The following is a 27874-nucleotide window of genomic DNA, read 5'->3' as shown; positions in this document are numbered from 1 at the left end:
GATCGGAACAAGTATTCAAGTTGGCATGATTCTGATTTTTTCCCTTTTAAAATATAATTCATAAATATTCCGAAAAAAATGAAAAATATCAGTTTTACCTGTAACCACATGTATGTCCGATACATTTTCCGGAGAAAGATCAACAGCTTGAGCATTCTTCTCAAATGTTTCTCTTAATTGGGCTTTTCTTCTGGCTGAAGCACACAATCTGTATATCCCTACTACATCAAGTCCACGTTTCTCCACTTCGTCAATGCACTTTCTAATTACAATCGGTACATTCTGACCCTCTTGTTTGGTCACAGTTTCTAAATCTTTCCCAAATACACCATTTTTCCGCATAGATGGTAGTCGCTGCAAGGAAACTGATGGTTCATGATATAATAAGGTGGTATATAACAGGCCCTTTGGTTCCATTTTTAATGCTATACATTTTTTCTTTCCATTTTCGAGAATTGATGGGAGTAAAACGGTGCCATGAAAGCAAAGTCTGTGTTTAAAATTAGGATCCCAATTGTAAATAAGAAATGACACTTCTTTAGAATCTTCAAGTTCAACATCGAAAGCCTCATCCCAATCGAAATTTACTGCACCTGTTCTGATCATTGTTCGTGCTTTATTTACAGAATCAATAGACACAACACAATATAAATCCCTTAGAGTCATTTTTGTTGATTTTAGACCTTGTCCTGAGAGAATATGAATACTAAGAATCCCATCTTGACCCGTTTTCTTTGACAATTCTAATCGCCTCCTTAAGTCTGGACGATAAAATTCGAACTCGCTGTAAGGGATTTGTAATGGCTTCCTAGAAAGTTGAAGATCTTTGAATCTTGACGTTGAGCGAGATATTTGTTGACCATCAGTGTCTATAAACTTGGTCCTATCAGAAGCAGATGAGGTAGATGCTGATGAAGGAATCCCTACCCTAGACATTGTATGAATTGAAGGAGGGACATACTTTGATTCTTGATATGAAGTTGAAAGCTCTTTTCCCATATCGGAATGATATGTTCTACTCCGTTGAGCTGAATCTGCACTTCTATTACGGGTCATTTTCATTTGTCCCGGGGTTTGGGTTGATGCTGCCTTTTGAATAGATATTGGGGATGATGGCTTTCCTCCTAAAATTCTTGAAGATCCTATGTATGCATAATCGTCTGATGAATAATCCACGTTTCTTGGAGATGGGGCTGTTAAACCTGAAAAGACATTTGCAGTTCTTGAAAATCAGGTCCAAAACTTGTTTCATTATAAAAGCGTAGTGTAATTTTATTTTCAATGACCAACTAGGGAAGTACTTAGCAAAGTTTACTTTTACAAATACAGATCTAACAAAAACTTTTTGAACAAGTAGATGCTGATATCCCGTTAAAACGTAATCAAATGACATTTTTACGGTCTAGCGAATTTGGGTTTTGGCTCAAGGAAAGATAAGATAAGATAAGATAAGATAAGATAAGATAAGATAAGATAAGATAAGATATTTTTATTCCAATTAAAGGGCCCATGAAGAGCAAAGCAATTTATTACAATGATTTTTATAATTGTTACAATAATGAAATAACAGTGGCGGATCGAGAAATTTTCATAAGTGGGGCCCACTGACTGACCTAAGAGGGGGCCCGCTCGAGTCACGCTTCAGTGATTCCCTATATAAGCAACCAATTTTTGTCCCAAAAAGGGGGGCCCGCCCCCCCTCCCCCCCTAAATCCGCCTCTGAATAATAATGACACAAATCATAAACATGAATTTAACTATTTCTTAGATGTTAATCTACAACCAGATCAGAGCCGTGCATATACATTAAAAGGCATAACAATATATTTATTATTAACAAATATGTGAAAATATGGAATGTGAAAAAGTAGAGATACAACTTTAGCGAATTGAAAGAGTCTTATTAACAATAGCTGGTCTCTCGATTCGTATATGGTGCTACTCCAGCAGTGCAATAGAAGATCATAGAACAATGCTGTCCATTGAGATTAATACCATAACTTGAGAAGTTCAGACCGAAACACTAATCAGGATTATGAGAATTAATATCATGGGGCATTGATAATTAGAGGCAGGTTTACTATATTTAAAGGAACGATAACTTTTTACTTATTAGATTATCTGTTCTTATTCCATTAGTAATTAACTTTTTTTTGCATGCCATTAATGAATTGTGAAGATATTTTTGAGACAAGTAATTGGAGAAAAAGAAAAAAGATGTCGCAATAGTAGTCGGAACACGGCTTCTATACAATACCATTGTATCGACTGTTCAGGATTTGTAAATACTATATAGATATCAAGATCTCTATAGGATATAAATGCAAATGTGTTGCGAAAGTCTCATGATAATGAATTACAGGGTTTGGGAATGTCACTTCGAATATTCACTCTTAAACTAATGAGGCTACTAAAACCGTATTTGTTATATTATAAAAGCCATTAGTCTGGACAAACTCTGTGAACCTGGTTACCTATGACGCATCCATTGGTGGTAATATATATGTTATATATATGGCGTTCACTATTATGAATATTCTGGATGATTTTTTTTATTATTTAGGAGGAAGAAACAAAGGAAATTGACTGACCAAACGATTAACCTTAAAACTCTCAGATGAGAATTTTAACCAGATGCTCCGCAGGGCGCAGCTTTATACGACCGCAGAGGTTGAACCCTGAACGGTTGGGGCAAGTATTGACACAAAATTCAAGCTGGATTCAGCTCTAAATTTGGATTGTGATTAAATAGTTGACACAGCATAAGTTTCTGACACAGAAAATGAATGTGGTCTAATGGACTTAAATTTTGTTTTGGCCTTAAGCTTTGAGCAATTCACTATGCTGTTGAATATTAATCCTCTCAAAAAAATGTTTGAAGATATTGTCTTTTTATTTATGAAATCTGAAATGAGAAAAATTGAACCCCCCAATTTTTTTTCACATGCCCCTTTCCCTTATTCCAAAACTGATCTCAATTCAAATTTCTAATGGAGTTTGCAACAATAACTACTCATTTAAATACATCATAAAATATTAAAATGTAAAAAAAGTGCTTGTTATCACTGAATGGTAAAGATTGTTTTAATTTATCAGTTCGTAGTAAAAGTGAATATACATTGTATAACAATGATTTAAAATGATTCAACTACTATTCTGGACAAAGAAAGATAACTCCAATTGAAAATTTTTTGCTATTGCGCAATACTTAATATAATAATTTTGGATCCTGATTTGGACCAACTTGAAAACTGGGCCCATAATCAACAAGAGTGCACACGCTGAAATGTCTCGCCTTCTTTACTAATAATTGATATTATGTTGATAGCCCTATAAAGCTTTATTACAACTGTCTCATAAACATGAACCATGCCAGGCAGACATGTACAGCTAACAATGCTTCTATACAATATATATATAGTTGACCTATTACTTATAGTTTAAGAAAAATAGACCAAAACACAAAAAATTAACACTGTGCAATGAACCGTGAAAATGAGGTCATGGTCAAAAGAAACCTGCGCTACTGACATAAAGATCATAAAATATTTCCATACACCAAATATAGTTGACCTATGGCATATAGTATTAGATAAATAGACCAAAACTCAAAAACTTAACTTTGACCACTGAACCATGAAAATGAGGTCAAGGTCACATGACATCTGCCCGCTAGACATGTACACCTTACAATCATTCCATACAACAAATACAGTAGACCTATTGCATATAGTATGAAAAAAACAGACCAAAACACAAAAATTTAACTATAACCTCTGAACCATGAAAATGAGGTCAAGGTCACATGACATCTGCCCGCTAGACATGTACACCTTACAATCATTCCATACAACAAATACAGTAGACCTATTGCATATAGTATGAAAAAAACAGACCAAAACACAAAAATTTAACTATAACCACCGAACCATGAAAATGAGGTCAAGGTCAGATGACACCTGCCAGTTTGACATGTACACCTTACAGTCCTTCCATACACCGAATTTACAAGCCCTATTGCTTATAGTATCTGAGATACGGACTTGACCACCAAAACTTAACCTTGTTCACTGATCCATGAAATGAGGTCGAGGTCAAGTGAAAACTGTCTGACAGTCATGAGGACCTTGCAAGGTACGCACATATCAAATATAGTTAACCTATTACTTATAATAAGAGAGAATTCAACATTACAAAAAATCTGAACTTTTTTTTCAAGTGGTCACTGAACCATGAAAATGAGGTCAAGGACATTGGACATGTGACTGACGGAAACTTAGTAACATGAGGCATCTATATACAAAGTATGAAGCATCCAGGTCATCCACCTTCTAAAATATAAAGCTTTTAAGAAGTTAGCTAACACCGCCTCCGCCGCCGCCGGATCACTATCCCTATGTCGAGCTTTCTGCAACAAAAGTTGCAGGCTCGACAAAAATCTAAGTACATGTTTAGATTCAGCATATCAAAGAAGCCCAAGAATTCAATTTTTGTTAAAATCAAACTTTAATTTTGGACCCTTTCGACCTTAATGTAGACCAATTTGAAAACGGGACCAAAAATTAAGAATCTACATACACAGTTAGATTTGGCATATCAAAGAACGCCAATTATTCAATTTTTAATGAAATCAAACAAAGTTTAATTTTGGACCCCGATTTGGACCAACTTGAAAACTGGGTCAATAATCAAAAATCTTAATACATTTTTAGATTCAGCATATCAAAGAACCCCAAGGATTCAATTTTTGTTAAAATCAAACTAAGTTTAATTTTGGACCCTTTGGACTTTAATGTAGACCAATTTGAAAACGAGACTAAAAATTAAGAATCTACATACACAGTTAGATTCGGCATATCAAAGATTCCCAATTATTCAATTTTTGATGAAATCAAACAAAGTTTAATTTTGGACCCTTTGGGCCCCTTATTCCTAAACTGTTAGGACCAAAACTCCCAAACCCAATCCCAACCTTCCTTTTATGGTCAAAAACCTTGTGTTTAAATTTCATAGATTTCTATTTACTTATACTAAAGTTATGGTGCGAAAACCAAGAAAAATGCTTATTTGGGTCCCTTTTTGGTCCCTAATTCCTAAACTGTTTGGTCCTCAATTCCCAAAATCAATCCCAACCGGCTTCCTTTTGTGGTCAAATACATTGTGTTTAAATTTCATTGATTTCTATTTACTTATACTAAAGTTATTGTGCGAAAACCAAAAATAATGCTTATTTGGGCCCTTTTTTGGCCCCTAATTCCTAAACTGTTGGAACCAAAACTTCCAACCTTCCTTTTGTGGTCATAAACCTTGTGTCAAAATGTTATAAATTTCTATTTACTTAAACTAAAGTTATAGTTCGAAAACCAAGAAAAATTTTCAATTTTTGCGGTCGTATAAAAACTAAGATTTTAACTCCATCAGGCAAAGTTGAACAAAGATGGATTTTGCTATATTTATGTTCTTTTTTGGTAAAAAAAAATATGGCTCTTAAACTAATTCGGTTCTTACAAATCATTGGCTTTCAAATGTTTGGCCAATTCAGAAATGCGCTTCAGATGCAGGAAATATATAACGTGTTGTTTTCATTTCTTAAATAAGTGGCGTAAGGGACTCAGTCTTCACGCTGAGTGGCAGCCCTGGCAGCCCAGGCTTGTAAAATTGCTCTCGGGCCTGTTCAACAGAATCTAACTAAAAATTTTCAAAAAATGAGCTCCGGGTCTGTTAACTTAACAATTCTTCGTGAAGACTGAAGGGTAAATTAACACAAAACTGACGAATGATTTTGACAAGATTGACAAGAGTCGTTTTAAAGCAATATTTCCACAAAAGATATATCTAAGGAATCGAAGCAATGATTGTAACCAAACACATTTTTAAAATTTGAGACTTGGCGTTATTAAACGTGTGCTTTTGTAAATCTTTAAACATGTGTATTATCATTCAAACCTTACTTAGAAACAGGCTGAAAGAATTAATCACACTTTGTTACCAAAACATAATTTCCAACGCATACACCTATATCTTGCATTACAAAACAAATGTCATATTTAACAAAATATTTCCTCTTCACCAAAGTTTTTGTTGAATTGAACCCCTTTAGGATACTGGAATGTTCATTGACTACCGATTACATCTATTATGTTGGGTAAACGTGTTTAGTCTGTACCAAGTCAGGACAGTTGTTATCCATTCGTTTCATATGTTAAGAGCTTTTGATTTTGCCATATTTGATAAAGGACTTTCCGTTTTTAATTTTCTTCAGAGATCATTATTTTTGTGAATTATAAACTTTTAGCAACAGCCAAAAACTATTTCGAATTTATTTGTGAACCAACTACATGTATGTTAATATTATCTTTCAAATTGTACTGCCAGATCAAGAATAATTTTTCGAAACTTCTCATAATCAAGTATCTCAAAATTTTAATATTACTGCAGAGAAAATCTAGAGTGGTGCTGGAAATACAAGGAATGCTTAACAAAGTTTGGAGGAGGAGCACGGTCCTTAAATAGTGAAGTAATACATGTACATGTACATGGATATACAGTTCATGTTTTTCAATAAGGCACTCACATCATTCTCTAATAATTGAAACTCAAGAGTCAATTTATTTTATTATTAATTTAAATGCCCGCAACTTTAACAATTTTTTTTCAGTTATGTTATCATATTTTCACAAATTATTTTGTTAAAACATAAGATTCCTAATGGTTTTACTCGTGTTAAGTTGAGAGTATCTGCTATTGATCGCAATGGCTGTATGTATAGAAATTCCAGTCTTTTCTTATCAATTACGACAACATTACTGCCAAGACGACGGAAGATGTGAATCCTGGAAATGTGACGGATTATATACGATCAGGTATTATAGATGATGATGACAATATCCGCCATTAAACGGAACAATTCTCATACTCGTTTGTAGCAGTTTTATAGACAATCTTGTAAAGCTATCCAGAGCTTTTATGTATTGATTTCACATCATCAATAAATCTGTTTTGTATCATAAAGAGACGTGCAAGGTTAACATTTTTGTTATAACTTCTAGCGTGCTTTACTGGGTGAAAACAGGTTTAAACTTTTTATAGGTTGGTATGCATGTTAGGCATACATGCCATATGTATGAATGCTGTCAGGGATAGTTATCATAATGCTAGTTTCAATCCAAATGACTGCATCATATATACTTGTTCCTGAATAAGTTATAGTGTTGAAAAAATAGTAATTCGTTTCCATATGACTTCAGATCATTAATTTTTAATTTGTATATTTTTTTTGTACATTAGTAATTTTAGGTTTTGGTGGGGTTCGTGTTGGTTATTTATATGTATATATAGTGTTCTGTGGACTCGTCGTTTTCTGTAATTTGCCTTTGTATTTGTCATTTTGATATCTTCCGCCACGTTTTTCTGTTACAGTAAAGCCAACAAGTGGTACGCGTCAAAAGTGTACCAGACTTATCGGGTACTGAGAGATGACTACACGTAATACAGTATGCAAGTGACATTTTGTTCAGAAACCACAGAAACTGATAATGCAATTTTCTCTTAGTGTTAATTTTCTTTTAACCCAAAAATATTAAGCTTATATAATTATAATAAAATGGCTTCCATCATGCCGTAAGCTGCTTTCTAGCTTTGCAGTATGCAGGGAGACGGTTGATATGATGGATCCAAAGCACTCGTACGGCTTAAAGGAGATTCCAGGCATTTCAATAATGACATCTTCTATAGAAGTGATCGATATTTTCTCAAATTAGTGGAGGTTTGCGTGTCAGTGAATGAGATTAATATCTAAAGCGTCAAAAATACATTTAAGTTTGAATCAAATTTACTATCAATAGCACAAGTATCGAACTATACCTCTAAACTAAAAATGACTGATAATTAAAAAAATTGATTCATTGCAGAACTAAGCATACGCGCATACAGATGTCATGCATGTATATCAATGTGTTTATTATCTGCCATTCAAGCAATTCTACTACAAATTTATAAACCAAATATATTTTAGGTTCGACTTATACGTGATCTATTGTTCCCAGGTGTTAGTCATTCTAAAATAACCTTTAAAACGTGACCTCTCCAGTCCATCCTCAGAGTCCATCACAGTTTCCTTAATGTTTTAGGCATCGTTATAGGAAAAGATCGAATATTAAATGTGTCATAGTATCAATAAAGAAATAACCATTAAGTATAGGACTTAGTGTCGTAGTATATTGATCTATAGGAAACTCTAGGAGATATATTGTTTTACGACTTTTTACGTTGTGAATTTTATCCGAGACAGAATGTGTAGGGGAAATCTGTAGTTATTGAAACAGACGTACGTCGACCAGCTAGAAAAGATTCAAAATGTTATCGTTGAAACCAAAATGTGATAATTTTAAAAGGTAGTCATGGTAGTGAGTGATCTGATGACACAAAACGGTAGTGAAACACCCTCGTTCTCGAGTCGTTGTATTAACATGATTAATATTAGTACACATGTATCTATCCATGCTATTGCCATCGATCTTTAATGGAGACATCAAACAATCCACTTTCAGATATTTCATTGTTATAAGACTACATATAATTCAGTGTGACAATAACAAAAAAATAAAATTTATAATCCATCACAGACTTGTAAGAAATAATATGTCTCTGATATCTTGTTTGTTTCTTAAATATCGCAATATATAATTATGTTCTTAATATACAAAGTACATGTATGTAACGTTTTATTAACTGCACATGTACATATGCATGATATGTACGTAGTTTCATTGAATATTTAAACACAGATCGTCATATAATGTCCTTAAGGTAAAAAAATAAAAAGACCTCACCGAGAAATTGACATGATCATTGTGTAATCTATTAATCATCATGATCATCATAATTACATGCAACAGCTAATTTTCCTGCTTAAACTGCATAATTGTGGTTTCCATGCATTGAAGATAATTTTTGATGACATATTACAGAAGTTGTAAAAATTTATCAAAACATTTACTAATTATAATTAAAGCATGTATTTCATATAATATATATCATGTATGTAGTACAAATAAAAAAATATGTTTGTATCCATTTTGCATATTTTTTTTAGAAGTTTAAATAGAAAGAGATAAATTGGTATTTAGCAAAATATAATCTACAAATGAGTCACTTAGCAAATATGTCTCAAATTGAATCCATGCATAAACATGATGAAGAAGTTGTTGGCTTTGAAAGACCATTTTTATCATGTTCATCCATTTTAACATTTTTTGCAGAAACTAATTATAAATAGATAAATGTTTGAGAAACATCCTCAACATCATATATGGCCAAACAAAATATCTAACAATGACTTATGGAGAAGAACCAAACAACAGCCAACAACTCAGATAATAAGAACAAGAAAGTGGAAGTGGATCAGGGATACCCTTAGAAAAAAAGATTCAAACATTGCCATGCAAGCCCTAGAATGGAACCCCCAAGGACATCGAAAAAGGGGGAGGCCAAAAAACACCGGGCGCAGGGGACTTTCAACCGAGCTGAGTAAAATTGAGATGACCTGGAAAGAAACAAAACAAACAGCCATGGACAGGAAGAAATGGAAAGAAACTGTAGTCGCTCTATGTCCCCCTTGGGAGGAAGTGGATTAAGTCAAGTAAGTCAATAAATACATTGTAGATACGTTGTACATGTAGAAACTGTTATAACTTATAGCAAATACATGTATTTTCAACCTCAGCACACTTAGACCTACTATAAACAAGTCAACATGGTAAAAAAAATTCCTGAATCATCAGGGGGATAGTGTCAACTCACTCCTTAAAAGAGTTTTGTACATGTATGAACATAATGAATGATGATTTACCGATTAATATTTTGCATATTGGCATAAACTATAGTACATAGCAGATACATTCTATTTCTACATGTAGGTTTAATTTAGTTCTCTGCATTTGATCCTCTTCTTCTATCTATGTAGCAGTAAATTATCAGCAAAAAAATATCTATTGTACAATTTATACATTGTGTGAGTCAACATGACTGATATCATTTGTTCTTTAGTCTTTAAACAGTAAATAAAGTAAGCTAGAGTAAAGTTACTAAGTCTAAGACAGGTTCAACATGTCCAAAATCTTAGGCAGAACAAAAAAGTATGTGTGTTTACATGGACATGAACTGTACGGTGACAGTAACCCTACCTACATTTGTAAACTATTTTTTTTATCCCATACCCATAAGATTTAAGAAGATGTGTTTAAATGCTAATGATACACAAGTTTTTTTATAACCATTTTTGATTCAGAACGGTTAAAGTCACAATGCTGTCCCCATATACATACAATGTACCATGTATACTTATTGTAAATAAATTGAAAATTCATTAAGTACCTACAAATGTAGCTAGCCCTATATTTTTTTCAGCAAGAACATACACTAAAGTTAAACACACATACATGTACTTTTTTGTTTTGCCCTATCAGGATTCATTACATTGTTGTAACTTGTACATATTGTACATACATGTATTGTACCCCATAAATGATGAAATTATAATTTTTAATGATTTGTTTTTTATATCTTCTTTACTACTGTATATAGATCTATATGTATCTTTAGAACTTCATTTACATGTACAAAATATAAACTTGGTTAAGCTACTTACAAAGTACATGTACATGTTAAAGATTTGCAAGTTTAAGACAGATATTGGCCATACCAGCTTCCATTCAACACAAAAAGCCTTTTTGCATTGTACATGTACATGTACATGTATGTTGTACATGTACAAATGTATATATATTATTTTGTTAAAATGCCAGTTGAAGGAACTATTTGTACATTGTGCATTGTTCAATATTAGCTTTACATGTAATATTATATTAAGCAGATTTATTATAAATATACAATGTACATTTTGTACTAATCAACATGTACACTTGCTTAAATTAAAAAAAACATCTGCAATCAAAAACTTAAAATACCAAATTATCATAACATGCATAATGAATTTATATGCAATGCAAAACATCAGTAATCAATTCATTATGTTCATTATACATTTGTACATGAAGTATTAGTATCACTGTACAAACGTACGTCTGGTAATCTAAAACTTCATTTAAGTTCATGTGTGGGATAAGGCTCTGACGCTCAAATGTCTTCTAAAGATAACTACTTGGTACCAAGAGATTTGGGTTACTTTCATTAGCAGCATGCCTATATATATATAATTATTGGATTGAATAAATGCAATTTGTATAGAATACTGTAGTGATGTTAGATATTGTCTGTCTAACACATATTTAATCAATGTTGTAAAGAAATATTTGATTTGAAAATAACCTTTCACTTTATACTACAGGAGCTGTATGATGATTCATACTTTGTCAAGGAAAATCAATATAGTACCATTACCTGTTACATCTTTTCCAGACACTTGTCGTTGCAGTTTATTTTTTTCCTGCTGCAATTCCATCGAAAGAGTGTTAAATTTTCTCAGTAATTCTTCTAATTCAGAACTGCCACTATGACTAAATGGTAATTTAGGAACACAATAAATCGGATCATCATCACTACCACCACCAGCATAAGTTTCATAGTCAGAAGCAAATCCTCTCATATCAGTTTGACCTTTTTGAGGTGTTGTAAAAACTAATTCTGAATCTGAGTTATAATATTCTGGAGACCTGCTGCGTTGTGATTTGCCATATTTCCCTTTTACGTGTATCATGTCTTTCAAACCCCCTTGAAATTTCCTTGCTGATTCTAATGTTTTTGAAGTCACATCATGATAATTTGGGAGCTGACCTCCTACATATATTTCAGAATCAGAATTTATATTTAATCCACTTTTATTTAAAGATTTTGATGGTGACTTTGGAATTAATTTTCTAGGAAGACCACCGTCTGAGTACATATATTTTAAATATTCCTGATCACTCGCACTCCCATGTTGATTAGGTGATAGGTTTGGACTGTAATATGCACTGGCTTGGTCGTATGCACTATCAGATGCATATCCTCGATATCCTACATAGTAATGTTTACTATTAGAATCGATGCTTCTAGGTAAGGATCCATCACTTGAATTTTCACTATCTGCTTCATCAGAAAGTAATTTCGCTTCAGCTTTGTGGGGTGAAATAAAAATACTGGCATATTGTGATGAGGTAGGCCTATCATGTCTCCTTCTGGACTGTTGATGTTCATGTTCTTGAGTAAATGGGTCCACCAGATTTGCAGCTTTTTCTGTTTCTTCAAGCGCTGTTTCAGATGATGAGCGTACTTTATGAAATACATTTACAATAGGTTTTGTTTCTTGTTCTGTGACTGCTAGAGAAGGACAAGAGTTGTTTTTCTTATGGCACTTTCTAGTTCTAATTTTTAAAGTTAATTTCTTTGGAATTGACATAAGAATAACTACATCGTCAAGAGACATATTTGACACATCCTTCTTGTTTATTGTTAGAATTTCGTCGCCAATATGTAATAATCCATTGCTATCAGCAACTGTTCCTGTCTGAATACGAGAAATAAAAACACCACCATTCCTATCCATGCCATTTCCTTCCCTAATATAAAACCCTAAAGACTGACCTGGTCTCTTTTTAATTTCAACAGTTTGTATAGAATGTGAATTTTCCATCATTATGTTTTTTATACCCATATCAGGTGCTCTGGTAAAGCCTGTACCATTACTGGGGGAACTTTCACTACTTGCTTCATTGGTTGCTTGATCACCTTTGACATATGTGTCTGTTGCGGTTTCTTGAGTGGTTTTTACTTTTTTTCTGTGTATTGGTCGTTTTTCTTGTGTAGTCAGAAATCCATGTGCCATAGAATTTTCTTCCTCCTGAAATACGAAGTAAATAGTTTACTACTATTATCATCCATCGGGGAAACGACATGGATTAAATTAATAACATCTTTCGAAATCAATAACAGGAAGTGATCATCAGTTGATGCATTATGTGATTTCACCGACTTGAAGAATTCCAATCAAGAGGAGGTAACACCGTTAGGAATGATTCATCGCCAAGTAAATCAATATTAGATTTTACATTGAACACGAATAAGGTATTAATTATTAACTGCTGGGGAATCGATTTTAGTGTTAAAAGCGACAATTTACTATGTTACATATTCATCGAAGTGTTGTTACAAAACTGCAGTTCGATAATCAATTTTCAAATTTGTTCGATTTTCTGTATTTTTAATTTCATCAGAGACATATATTGTATTATATGTTCTGATTTAATGATATTCTTATTTTCCAAATTTTGTAAATACTGTTGTTGTCCAAGAAGTCTGCATTAAAATTGATATATGTGCTTTCCTTTACATAATCGCTTCGAAGCCTGATTAGTGTCTCAGCAACTAAATTAAGGGTGTTTTCAACGAGGTCCGCGCCGATCATCATCATTGGTGCTTTCTTTCAGGTTCACGCTTTACAATTAAATTGATAATATTTTTTTTCCCTCAAAGAATTCCTTTTACAGCAGAAAATGCTTCGATTCCGATGCAGAGAAGGGATATCAGGAAAACTTCTTACTTTTTTTTTTTAATAAAGCAGCACCCAAAATACTTGATTTTGCAGAAGTTCAATAAAAAAAAAAATCAGAACAAAGTATAACTATATACATAATTGTGAATCAGTGTAGTGAATATTTAGGTCTGTGCATCATGTCTTCACTATCTGAAAAAATGGCTAGCTATAAGTTTACGTCTTGTGATCTTTTCAATCGTCTATGGACTGAGAAATAATTTTAGCGAAATATTTATAACTTAGCCTACATAGTATGTTTACTTCATTTGCAGGAATTTTGCCTTGTAATGGTTTAACTGAAATGTCGCATGAATGTATTTATAGTAAACATAAATAAAAACGAAGTTTTGTTTTAAAACGGTACTCAAATGAACGCGGCATGGATCCTGTAACATAAATGCCTTATTTCAATTTTACGGTATTTTGACAATATTAGTCAAAGTTCAATGGCTGTCATATTCATTGTGTTCATATATAAGAAGAAGAAATTTGATTTACTACACATTTTTTCACTGTGAAATGTAACAAACTAAATTAAGTTCTTTCGTGCTTACAGCCCATTTAGTTTGTGCGAGTTGGTACCGAAAAAACCTGTTCAACCATCCCATTTTATCAGGAGAATGCCTGTACTAAAACGGGATCATGGCAATCAATTCCATATTCTGATTGTCTGTGTGATTGCACTGCCCGATTGTTTTATCGATTTTGTTAGACTTTTGAGGCTATCATATATAGATCTACAAATAAGCAAACTAAGTGGCCAAAGCGGAAAATTTTTGAATGCCCTTTGCAGATGCGGATCCGGAATTTTGTAAAAGAGGAACTGTGGGTCCCAAACTAAACAAAGTTTTGAGTGGAACCATAAATGTAGCTCCATAACAGGATTCTGGTGCCGCCCCCCAAAAAGTATCTAGTTTGTGCCTGCCTTTCCATAATTTCCATAATTACTTGTCTATCAGAAACAATTGTCATTAGATTTTGGACAAATTTATGCATAATACATAAAATTGAGAATGGGGAAAAAAGAAAAAAAAAACAGAGAGCAAAAAACAGCCGTAGGTCATCAATGAGTGTTAGTACCTAGCGAGAAAATACCGCACCAGGAAGCCGGTTTCAGCTGACCCGCAATAAAAATATGGACTTTAGTTCAATAGCTTGTTTGCACCAAGACTTTGTATAGTAATTCTGGTTTGCACTTATTATTTTTGTGTGAGGGGGTGGGGGATTTTTTAATTGAACGTAGAGAGTCAACTTCGTCAAGAGTTGTGTTCCTTGTAAATTCCAAATGACTTGTCATGCAAAATAGCATTATAAGCTTTTTTATACGCCCGTCAAAATTTTGACGGGACGTATTATGGTATACAAATGTCCGGTGTCCGTCCGTCTGTCTGTCCGTCCGTCCGTCCGTCTGTCTGTCCGTCCGTCTGTCTGTCCGGCGTAAACATGTCGCACCGTAACTTGAGAACGACTTATCCAAATTTCATGAAACTTAACATAGTTGTTACTTACGATGGTCAAATGATCTGTATACTTTTTAGTGAAAATAAGATTAAGACTTTTCGAGTTACGGCACTTTGTAACTAAAACAGGGGTGTGTTTTTTTCACATGTCGCACCGTATCTCAAAAACGATTCTTGATTATGGCTTAAAACTTTAAACACTTCTTAGTTATATTAATCTTAATATCTGTATACTTTTTGGTGATGATTCAAAATTTCATTTTTGAGTTATTGAGTATTTTGTAAAAAAGGGGGAGGGTTTTTTTACATGTCGCACCATATCTCAAAAACGATTTATGATTATTGCTTAAAACTTTACACAAGTCTTTGTTATATTAATCTGAAGATCTGTATACTTTTTGGTGATGATTCAAAATTTCATTTTTGAGTTATTGAGTATTTTGTAAAAAAGGGGGAGGTTTTTTTTTACATGTTGTGCCGTATCTCAAAAACAATTTATGATTATTGCTTAAAACTTTACACACTTCTTTGTTATATCAATCTAAAGATCTGTATACTTTTTGGTGATGATTCAAAACGTTATTTTGGAGTTATTGAGTATTTTGTTAAATAGGGGAGGTTTTTTTTTACATGTTGCGCCGTATCTCAAAAATAATTTATGATTATTGCTTAAAAGTTTACACACTTCTTTGTTATATTAATCTAAAGATCTGTATACTTTTTGGTTTTGATTCAAAATTTTATTTTAGTGATATTTAGTTTTTTGTAAAAAAAAACAGGGTTGGGGGTTTCACATGTCCCGCCCTTTCTCAAAAACAGTATATGGTTATTGCTTAAAACTTTCTCAGAAACTATTTATGATTATTGCATAAAACTTCCACACAAGACGTCGGGCGTATCATGCGCTCATGGCGCAGCTGTTTATTTTATGATAATTTTCTTTCGTGGATTTAAATTATATTACTACGTGTTTGTTAAATTTATATAAAATATAGTTTTAATATGTTAGTATAAATGGTTGCCATGGTGATATCACTAGCCATTAATCTTCCCTGTAAACGTTACATTTGAAAAAAAATCTGGTTTCTGAATTAAAATCTGACATAGAATACAAAAAAAAAAACAATCAAAGCAACAGACGGACTGATCAAATTGGCAACGCCAGTCACAGTGTTATCCGGGATATCGGCCGATATGATATCATAATTGTGGAAATGATTTCAAGTTGTTGTTACATTTTTTGTATGGGTATTGCATGAAAAGTACTCATTTTAGACCGCGTTTTCTGCGCTTTTCGTGATGCTGCTTATGAAATCTTCTTAGAATAATGAGAAGACATTATTTAAAAAGATATGTAAATATACTTTAAGCTTTCAAATCTTACTTTAAACAATCTTTGATGCAGCTTTTTATTTATTGTCGCAAATAGAATAGGAAGGATATAAGAAAAGAAGTTGTGGTAGGATTGCCAATGAGACAACTCTCCACCAGTAACCAAATGACATAGAAGTTGACAACTACAGGTAACCGTACATCCTTTAACAATGAGCAAAACTCATACCGCTAAGTTGTAAAAGACCCAAAATGACAAATGAAGAACAATTCAAACGAGAAAACTAACGGCCTGATTTATGTACAAAACAATTAATGAAAAACTAAAAACAAACGCCATCCATACTGCACGATGGCGTTATCTATTTATTATAATACATTAAATAAAAAAATAAGAAAGAAATAGGTGGTTTGAACAGCCTTTTTCGGATTTAGCAAAAAAATCGACTACAATTAGGCTGAAACCTCTTTTCTCAAATGTATTTCTATAGAACTCTTTTAGAAATAATTCCTATGTAGAAAATATAGATATGCATGTGCCTGCATAATACACTTATAAAACTATATTGAAATACTTTTGAACTTTAGTATTTGTGGTGCCTTTTATGTTCTCTGTTCTATAGCATTACATTGGTCGAGATTGTCATGAGAAGGTCAACTGTTTAGAAAATAAAATTTATTGCACCACCTATGTGTGTGCCTATTCAAAGAAGTGTATATGTTTCCTGATGTTCATTGATTAAATAGAATATGATACTATTGTGTTGCTGTAAGACACTTAATCGTCTATTGTCATAATTCCAAAACTTGTGTGTACAGGTGTTTTTTGGTATATATGGTATAGACGCTTGTTAATTTTAGTAATTGCTAAAATGTAAAATGATGACTTCTTAATGTCTATTTTGTCAAACTCGTGTTTGTGAATTTTTCGAACCTGTATTCCAGTGATCTGAATTACATATCTTAGATTCTTTTCCTTTTACATTTATGATATTTTTAATCACCAACGGCGTAAGTGTGCGTCTTGGTACATACAGGAAGCAAAATTTCAGTTGGGTCTCTAAAGGGTACCCAAAATAGGTCTAGGACAAAAGCCTTTGTATAGGATTGAAGATTTTTTATAAGGTTTTTAGCACTTGCATTTATTCACAGTTTGCTCGGCGAACAAATGCAACTGTGGGAGTATATTCCCACTTTTTTCTTACTTTATATATTGCTTTATATATGTATGTGGAGCAGGATCTGCATACTCTTCCGTAGCACCTGATATCACCCCGATTTTTCAGTGGGATTCGTGTTGCTAAGTCTTTAGTTTTCTATGTTGTGTCTTGTGTACTATTATTTGTCTGTTTGTCCTTTTCTTTGTTAGCCATGGCGTTGTCAGTGTTTTTTCGATCTATGAGTTCGGTTGTCCCTCATGTATCGTTCGCTCCTCTTTTATATTAAGTCACATACGTATCATGTAAATTTGCTGTTCTAAATATTTCACAATAAAATTATACAGCTAACAGACAAATAAAACTATCGTTGAATATTGAAAAGTAATTGCAGAAGTAGGCGATGTTAGTCTCTACAGAGAATTAATCATTTTACATTATAAATCAAACATATCCGTAGCTTAATCCTCTTCTAACGTGCTACAGACTACTAGCTTACAATTCTGTGTAAATATTACCAAGCTGTACAAATGACTGTTTAATGACAATAATCTCAAACCGAGTTATTATATGGAGAGGCACTTCAAATACAAATTGTAAAACGGAGTTAATTAAATAAGGAGTTTGCTTGTAATACACGCCTCAGTTATGTTGTACCAGTGAGGATGTTCTTGTTCCTAGCTACGTTCGATGATGAATATGGCAGACGAGTTATAAAACATGGCATCTGACATGACGTCTGGTTTTATTTCTAACAATCGATTACCGCAAACAATTATCAAGATCATTAAAACCGTCATAAAAAACGTTAACGATATTGAACAAGGTTTACAAAATCATTACTTCAAAATAAAAAAAAAAGGAAGTTCAAAGAATAAAAAAAGTAAGATCAAACAAGGGATTTATTTATAGACATAAATAACAACAGTAGACAGACTTTATTAAGACCGTTCTTTGACCCAATTAAACTTTTAAAGGAAAAGGCGGCTGCGGATCAAGCCATTTTCAAAAGGGGGAAAGGTGTTCCCAACCCAGGATAAAGTGGGGGGGGGTCCAACCATATGTCCCCATTCAAATGCATTGATCGTCCCCAAAAAAGTGGGTTTCAACCCCAGGGTCCCCCTCTAGATCCGCCACTGAAAGATACAAATGTATGCATATAAGACTACAAACTTCTTACATTATCCAGTTGCCTTAAGTCATTCTTTCTCAATTTTCGTCGATTTTGAATATTGCCAATAGCACTTTTTTTTCTCTTTACATCTTTGATGAAAAGTTCCGCGGATTTTTTTGGAGAGGATCTGTATTTATGCGGTGGCCTTACTTTTAAGCTATACAAATAACATGTGGCATGATTACTAAAGAGACCACGAGTTTTCACGAGATATCAAATGATATAGAAGTAAAAAATTAATAGGTAACCATACAGCATTCAACAATGAGCAAAACCCATACCGCATAGTAAGCGATTGATCGATTGATTGATTGATTGTTGTTTGCTTAACGTCCAGTGGCAAATATTTCATGCATATTCAGGACAAGAACAAGTTAACAACAAGTACAATAGGTAGGTTGTTGTAATAGAGGCCATCTAGGATGATGGTCGTGGAAATTTGGACTGCCACTGGAAAATGAGGATATATTGGATAGGGACAGAAATTTTGCCTTGCAACAGGCCACCTACGGACCCCTCAAAGAGTTGTTGCAAGGGTTCTTAACGTGCAGATAGCGTGACATTCTCTTTACACGAGGCATCGGATTTAACGTCCCCCTTCTGACGTGACTGCGAACTTGATACATCCCGCACAGCCAAACGGACGCCCCACTTCGGCAAACGTTCTACTGCCGGTCGGGAGAAGACCAAATGACCATATTTCTATACCCCAGTCACCCTTGGGGTGGCATAGTAATGAGGCTTGTATAGGGTATATTGGGATACGGGATATTTGCCATTTTAATTTTAGGGATATGGGATATTTGTCCTAATAGTAAATGGGATATGGGATATTGATGCATTTATTAGGATATTGAATTTTTAACATGAAAAAAAATAAGTGGAATTTAAAAGTTAAGTACAGAAATATTTACATCTCACTTGATAAAATTGCTCAAAAAAGTTTAATATTAAAGGTCATTTTAGTGCTTTGTTGATTTTAATTGAGTTTATGGTCGTTTTATTTTAAAGTCATCCAAACCCAAGCGAAAAGTATTGATCTATTTTCGATATTTGTATGCTCATATGTACTGATAATTTTAAAAGTATTTGTTTTGCTTTCCATACTTCATTCCTTATTGTTAATTTTCCTTTTTGGGTGGTGATGTTCCTTTTGCACTATATTACGGTGTTTGTATATCACAACTCCTCCGCTATGCCCGTGTCTGTTGTAACGTTTTGGATTTTAATGAACGAAATCTATGTATTACTGGTAAATTATTAAGTCAGGGATTTCGTTACCATAAATCACTTAAAATCTTTACTAAATTCTGGATTTGGTTTTGAAGTTTGGTTCTACCTGTAGAAAACTTATTTCAAACGGGATAGCACATCCTCATTTTTACGGAGATGTTGTTTACCGTGCCATTGGATGCTGGATGTGTAATGATTGATAATTTAGCCTCAGATGCATTACTTTTTATTAGTTGTAATTGGCTTTGAACTAGCTGTCAGTAACTGCGAGTACTCTCAGATCTGTACTTAGTGTCTTTTTGTTGATGGGATGTACAAGTACTCGGTCACGTCCACTCTCTGTTTTTGTTAGATGTATTTCTATTTGTATCCATCTGATGAGTTAAGCCTTTTTCAACTGATTTGTATAGTTCGTTCTTATTTTGTACTATTACACAACTGTCCCAGGTTAAGGGGAGGGTTGGGATCCCGCTTACATGTTTAACCTCGCCACATTCTGTATGTATGTGTCTGTCCAAAGTCAGAATTCTTTAATTCAGTGGTTGTCGTTTGTTGCTGTGTTACATATTTGTTTTTTGTTCATTTTTGTGTACATAAATTAGGCTGTTAGTTTTCTCGTTTGAATTGTTCTACATTTGTCATTTCAGGACCTTTTATAGCTAACTATGCGATATGAGCTTTACTCATTGTTGACGGTCGTACAGTGACCTATAGTTGTTAATTTCTGTGTCACATGGTCTCTTGCGAAGAGTTGTTTCATTGGCAATCATACCATATCTTTTTTTATATTATATGCACATATGCATTGAAAATTTTCTTAAAATAATCATAGATTTTTGTTAGATGTATCCATCTGATGAGTTATGTTATACCACTGTCCCAGGTTAGGATGAGGGTTGGGATCCCGCTAACATGTTTAACCCCGACATATTATTTATGTATGTGCCTGTCCCAAGTCAGGAGCCTGTAATTCAGTGGTTGTCGTTTGTTTATGTGTTACATATTTGTTTTTACATAAATAAGGCCGTTAGTTTTCTCGTTTGAATTGTTTTACATTGTCTTATCGGGGCCTATTATAGCTGACTTTGCGGTATGGGCTTTGCTCATTGTTGAAGGCCGTATGGTGACCTATAGTTGTTAATGTCTGTGTCATTTTGGTCTTTTGCGGATAGTTGTCTCATTGGCAATCATACCACATCTTCTTTTTTATAAGCCTTATTGTTGTCAATGTTTTTATTTGTTTTGATGCTTTATATGATTACAGGATATTTTCTAGTGTTTTACCTCTTATTTTTTACGTGGCGAGGATCTTCAGAGGTCTCCACGTTTCACAGATTGCTCTGATGTGCAACGGCTGTTTTGCCAGACAAGCTAGGGCCGGGAGACGTCAGAGCACGCCCCATATCAAAAAGTAGATATTTCGCCGTATAAACTATGTTAATAACGAATAATTACTAAACAATCAATGTAAATTAATATATATTCTTCTATTACTGGTGTTGTGAGGAAGGAAATTAAAAAAAAGTAACAAAAATATTGGGATCTATGTAATTCATAAAGTTCAAGATCACAGAGTCAAATGTTGTGTTATTTCTTTGCAAAACAAGGGCTGTGCAAATTTTGCCTGCTGTAAAAATATTGCAACAGTTAAGTGTAATGTAGGTACATTAGCAGAAAGCTTTCTTGTGTTAAATTTTGAGTTATTGAACTTGCATGCTAAATATCCACTTTTTGATATAGACGTGCTCTGACGTCCCACAGTCTCAACTTGTCTGACAAAACAACCGTTGGATGTCAGAGCAATCTCGGACAAGAGACAGGGTTGAGTCCTTCTGTTCTTTCCAACATAGTTTAACGTGTAGGATGAAGTTTCTTATCAATAAAAGAAGACTGCTATCAAAATGAAATTTTACAGTCATATGCATCACGGTTTGAACAATTAAAAAAAGTCTGAAATTAGACCCCTTACACTAAATTTATCGTTTAAGATCACATAAAAAAGATTGTTATACAAGGCTCTAAGATGGAACACTTCATCTTTTGGACACATATTTTCTTATTTAACACTGGAAGTATGCACTGTAAATTTCCTTTAACACAGTTTGTTTTACCAGTCAAAATTGTTGACGCTGTGATGATGAGGAAAAAAATGGGCTTGGGAATGACTTTATAATGATTTTTGGGGATATTTCAAAATAGTTTTAGGGATATGGGATATTTGTAAAAAATATTTATTGGGATATTAGGGGTAAACATTATAGGGATACGGGATATTGGGATAAAAACTTAATGGGATATGGGATATTGATACCCCCCCTAAACAAGCCTCAGTAATTGACAAAAGGCCACGAGACGAAAACTGCAATTTAAACGATTCTTTTACAAGATCAGGAAGGTCTCATTTTTAAATTTTGTGGTTAATGGTAATCTTTTATAAAACTAATTTTAACTTTAACTAGGATTTTAAGCTGGCACTGAGAGCCCTTTGTAAATATCAAAGAGACAAGCAATTCAAATGACAGAACTTCTTCTTGAAAGGATCTACTTAGTATATATTTATATGCATAAGGTTAATTTTCAAGAAGATTTTAAAGATCAGGCAAATATATCTATCATTTTTTATTAGAAAATTTCAAAAGGGATATTATTCTCTGTCCTTTTTGGAGTACATATACCGTGTTTGTGTCGCCTTACACATGTTCAGTTGAGTATTGCACAGCTATACTGATGTTTTGTCTGTCCGTCCTACTCTTTCTTTTTTCCGTTATTTTTAGTACTATTAATGCCGCGGATGTTAATATATTCTCGAGTAGTTATTGCTACTTTTATAACTCTTTTTTGTGCATTTATCTGTGTGATTGTAACACGATAAACCATCCAAAATTGCTTTTTGTCGAGCCTTCGACTTTTGTCGCATGAAGCTCGACATAGGGATGGTGATCCGGCGGTGGCGGCTACTGTGACGGCCGCGTTAGATAACTTCTTAAAAGCTTTATATTTTAGAAGGTGGAAGACCTGGATGCTTCATACTTTGTACGCAAATGCCTCGTGTTACGAAGTTTCCATCTGTCACATGTTCATTGTCCTTGACCTCATTTCTATGGTTCAGTGACTACTTGAAAAAAAAATAAGATTTTTTGCAATGTTTTGTAGGATAACTTTATTTGGTGTGTGCGAACCTTGCAAGGTCATCATACCCGTTAGACAGCTTTCAATTGACCTCGACCTCATTCCGATGGATCAGTGAACAAGGTTAAGTTTTGGTGGTCAAGTCCAAATCTCAGATACTATAAGCAATAGGTATCCTTTATTTGGTGTATGGACGGACTGTAAGGTGTACATGTCCAACTTGCAGGTGTCATCTGACCTTGACCTCATTTTCATGGTTCAGTGGCTATAGTTAAATTTTTGTGTATTGGTCTGTTGTTCTTATACTGAATGCTATGTTGGTGTATGGAAGAATTGTAAACTGTATACGTCTGTCTGAAATGGTTCATCTGACCTTGACTTCATTTTCATGGTTCATTGGTCAATGTTTTGTTTTCTTGGTTAAATCTGTTTCTTACAAACTAAGCAACATAATAACTATATTTAGTGTATTGAATGATTGTAAGTTGTAAATATATTTCTTGTTTAGTTTATTTGACCTTGACCTCATTTTCTTGGATCATGTTATGGTTATGTGATAGTTGTAGTAAAGATTTATATTTAGGACTATCAACATAATATCAATCATTAGTAAAGAAGGTGAGACATTCCAGTGTGTGCACTTTTGTTTATATTTGATAAATACAACCTGAGGTATAAGCTCATTCAAAATCAACATGGTCGCCGCTATACAATATGTTTTCGTATCATGATATTTTTGAGTTGATCATTTACAGAGTCGATAATGAACCAACGATCTCTCTTTAAAACTGTAACATGCATCTTCTCAGTAGTTTGGCTGTTATGGAGTAACTGTGTCATAGATGACAGGGCAGCGGAAGTGAAGTCACAATACTGTCGGTTTCCCTTCTATATAACGAATGCGACTGATCACTGTAAAATGTACTTTAAATTGTCAATACGTCGGTTCACGATATTGCAATCGGAACTGCTTATTCTTCCGGAGCACACGAGATTTGAGTGATCCGCTGTTTTTTCCGGGTTTTATGTTGCTTCTGTATATCTTTAACCGTAGTTTTCTGTTAAACTGTTTTCTCTTAGCCATTATGTTGTTAGTTTTTCTTCGATTTCGACTTTTTAAGTGTTAGGGGAAGAAGATGGGACTATTTTGGTACAGTGAGAGGGAAAGAAAGTGCGACTTTTCCTAGGACCGACGTACATTTTTAATTTTAGTTTCTTGTGTACAATTCGGAAATTAGTATGGCGTTCATTATCACTGAACTAGTATATATTTGTTTAGGGGCCAGCTGAAGGACGCCTCCGGGTGCGGGAATGTCTCGCTACATTGAAGACCTGTTGGTGACCTTCTGCTGTTGTTTTTTTCTATGGTCGGGTTGTTGTCTCTTTGACACATTCCCCATTTCCATTCTCAATTTTATGTATCTTGTAGTTGTTTTGTATTGTTTGTACATATCTATTTGTTTTGCAAACTATGCATTAACTACTGTTACAGATTTTTTAAGCCAAACCTATCGATGTAACATATTGATTGACACTCGAGATAGTCCAGATAAATATTGTATTTGATCAAAGAGAAAACTATGACTGCTAACATATTAAAATATGAAATTATTTTGACCCAATTAAACGAAAATAAATTTGCTTTAAAGTACTCGAATTTTGAAGAGAAATCTAAAATAAATAGAAACAGCCATGGTTTTATCGATTGGATAGGTTAATTTAATCTTGTTATATTGTCAATGATAAATGAGACGATGATATAATTAAACATGAAACAACAAGTGTTGTATTAAAATACAAATAGCATTTTTACATGCAATGTTACACCATTTAATGGTATTTAATAATAGATTCCAAAGAGCTGCGAATGTCATGACAAACAGGTAGATCAACAGATGACATTTTAGTTTTGTAGTCTGTCCAAAAGATATATATTTTGTTGTTGTTAATTTTGCGCTCCGTAAATGATCGTAAGTATATCTATAAAGTTTCATCGTAGGAAAACGAAACAAAAAAAGCTTCATCGAATCTTCATATGTATAGTTTGATATGCATTTAACTTATATTAAAGCAGCTGTATAGTTAAGATATAAGCTTTAAGTTTAAGTTGATATGTTGCCCGTAATTTCTGCTTACCGGATAAGAAGTCGTTAGCATAAAAAAGAGAAAAAGACATAGTCAACAGCATCAACACTAAGTTTAAAAGGTAAACTACTGCATATTAAATAGGAGGTACAGAAATTGGTACCAATTTTACGCGATTAGAATCTTCAACAAAAACGAAGTAAAACAGATTATCTTTGATATTTTTATCGCGCCGTTTATGGAGTATATAGGCACAGCGATTTATCTCAGAAAAAAATCCTACATAGGGAAAAACATTCTGAGACAAGTGCCTATGTATATAAGACTTAAAACTCGGTTTGAAGCGATGATCGCTTTTATTCTGCTATTTCTCATTATGTAACTACTAAAGAGATAACAAAATCACGTTTACCTATGTAAGTAGTAATCAACAATACGTATTGCATACATCTTCTTCATTAAAAAGACGATGCTTTCTGTTTTTATTTTGACAGCTCTCAATGCCATTTATATAGTATACAAATTGGAAGAATGACCTGGACTTTCATTTAAAATGACTTGCGACCTTTACAAACGTTCAAAACCGTGAATCAGATCAGTATAAAACTGTAAAGATAGCTAAATGGTGACCTTGTGAACTCAGCAATTTTAAAACGTGACCTTGTGACCTTAGCAGTTTTAAAATGTGACTTTGTGACCTACGCGGCGTAGCCTACCGGTGCCCTACAGGGCCGTAACTACATTGAGGCAAATGAGGCAAATGCCTCATGTTAGAAATTTCAAAAAAAAAAAAAAATGAAACAAAAGATTGTCTTAATATCAAATTGTTTTCACGGAAAGTGTCTAACAAGAAGCAAGTTCTCTTCACTCTCTGGTGTCGCCCCTGCATGTTTTTCGTGATCCATGTTTCTTTTTTACTTTTAGTTTTCAGAGTTGATGGTCTATTGTTTGAACTTCTGTGTCCCGGGTTGGTCTTTTGCTCATTTATTGTCCTACTTTATGACAATAGTCTGAGTGTTGATTTTCATTTGTAAACGTGTGGTTTTGCAGTGTTGCATGCCCACCGATGTCCAGATATTGTGCGAGAAAATGTTTTAAGAATATACAAGACACAGAAAAAAATGGTCGTTTCTGCATGGAGAATTGAATTTGATGTCAAAGAATTCACAACTGGCTTTTTTTGGATGATAAAACTAGATAGCTGACATGGTTTAAATTAAAGTAAGGTCACCAATTTTCCGGTATCAAATAATTTGATAAAAGCAATAATGTATTACCATATGACCATTTCCATTGATTGGTCAAACTTGCATCAAACAATCAAAGAATCACAAATACCGTAAAACAGGGTCAAAATGGTCCCTAGTGTCGACTTAAGCAGTACTAGTATTTAAAACATAATACTGCACTGTCACTATATTTCAATCTAGTCATAAAAATATCACCAAAGTCTAAGCACAATACAAGACTAAAACAGACAGATCCGGTATTAATGATTATGAGAATTACGAATTTTGCTTTGTCCTCCATATCGGTCTTTTAATGTTGTCCATAAAACCTTCAAGTCTTAAATTACAATGAATCTATGTGTTTGCTTTCAGACCAGAATATTGTCGAAAAAAAAACTAAAAATTAATTGCGTTTCAATGTCAGAAAGAGCCCGGGAAACGCTCAGAATGCACGATTTTGCGTTATTTTTCTCAGAGCTTCTGGGGGGCTTGAGCGGCCCCAGTCCCCTCGCCAAAATTTTTTATTTCAGTTTTGTGTAATCAACTATTTGCTTGTGTTATAGCTAAAAAGGTATTACACAGTAAACTTAGAACTTAACAATATGTATACATGTAAGCAGATCAAAAACCGGTGGAATCCTGCTAAATAAGATTTAATAGTTCCTGGTTCACTAAATAGCAACCGCCATGCTGTTCATGGCAAATCCAATGATAATTATATATTCTTTGATAAATATGGATGTGTGTGTAAGCCTTAATAAAAAAATAAAACTCGGAACATATCCATGATCATCTGTGACACGTGTACGTTATGCTCAACCCATGCATGAGATTTACTGCAAAACATTCGAAGTAATAGCTTCCAACTTTACCATCAGAAACCTTTGTTAGCAAGGTTCCCTTGAAAGCATCGAGTCTTTATCCTGTAAATAATGACAGGAGGCAAACCACTGGTTTGTCTATTAACCCAATAGATAGAACCATCTCTATATACCAATATCCTCTCGGTTGTCGCGTGTCATTAATTTGTCAAATCAAAGTCCCTGCACCATAGCCTGAAGGTTGTTATAATGAGTTTTCTTCTATTTCTAAAGATCTTAGTTTTTGGCCAAAGTCATTAGAGAAAATCGATATGGAAACATCTTAAGATAAATAAGCCTAGTCTTTTAGGAAAACATTACAGTCGCTTCAAACAGATTTGTACTTTATAGAATTCGGATTTTATCTATTTCATTGATAAAATTTAATTGCACGCAGATGGTCCCGGTTTTAACCAACTGGTATATCTATAAAATGTTCTATTTCTAAGTAGTGATGTTAATTTAGCTTTTGGTTACAAAAAATCTGAAAAATAGAAATCTATCTGAAACTAATAATCTTAAATGGAACAGCATCAACAACAGGGAGAAGTGATATACAATAAGGATATGCGGTATGATTGCCAATGAGACAACTAACTTCAAAAGATCCACTGAAGTGGATGTCAGCAATTATTGGCAACAAAAAAACCTTCGACAATGAGAAAAAAAAACCCTATCGTAAAG

General features: G+C 33.7%; 2 protein-coding genes across 2 annotated transcripts in view; both read right to left on the bottom strand.

Annotated features, from left to right (window-relative positions):
* LOC143068035 (transcription initiation factor IIE subunit beta-like) overlaps window positions 1-27874 on the bottom strand; it is a 210152-nt gene that overhangs the window by 45610 nt on the left and 136668 nt on the right. The window lies entirely within an intron of this gene.
* The window catches only part of LOC143068013 (rho GTPase-activating protein 100F-like), a 37721-nt gene that overhangs the window by 8271 nt on the left and 1576 nt on the right, over window positions 1-27874 (bottom strand). Inside the window, exons 2-3 of the mRNA XM_076241751.1 lie at window positions 11401-12838; window positions 99-1202 (exon numbers count right to left, since the gene is read on the bottom strand). Coding sequence (XP_076097866.1) covers window positions 99-1202; window positions 11401-12838 — 2542 coding nt within the window. The remainder of the gene's footprint in view (window positions 1-98; window positions 1203-11400; window positions 12839-27874) is intronic.

Source organism: Mytilus galloprovincialis, chromosome 1 (assembly GCF_965363235.1).
Source record: "Mytilus galloprovincialis chromosome 1, xbMytGall1.hap1.1, whole genome shotgun sequence".
NCBI classification, from domain to species: Eukaryota; Metazoa; Mollusca; class Bivalvia; order Mytilida; family Mytilidae; genus Mytilus; species Mytilus galloprovincialis.
The sequence above is the reverse complement of the archived record's forward strand: the minus strand, read 5'-3'. Positions and strand labels throughout refer to the sequence as shown.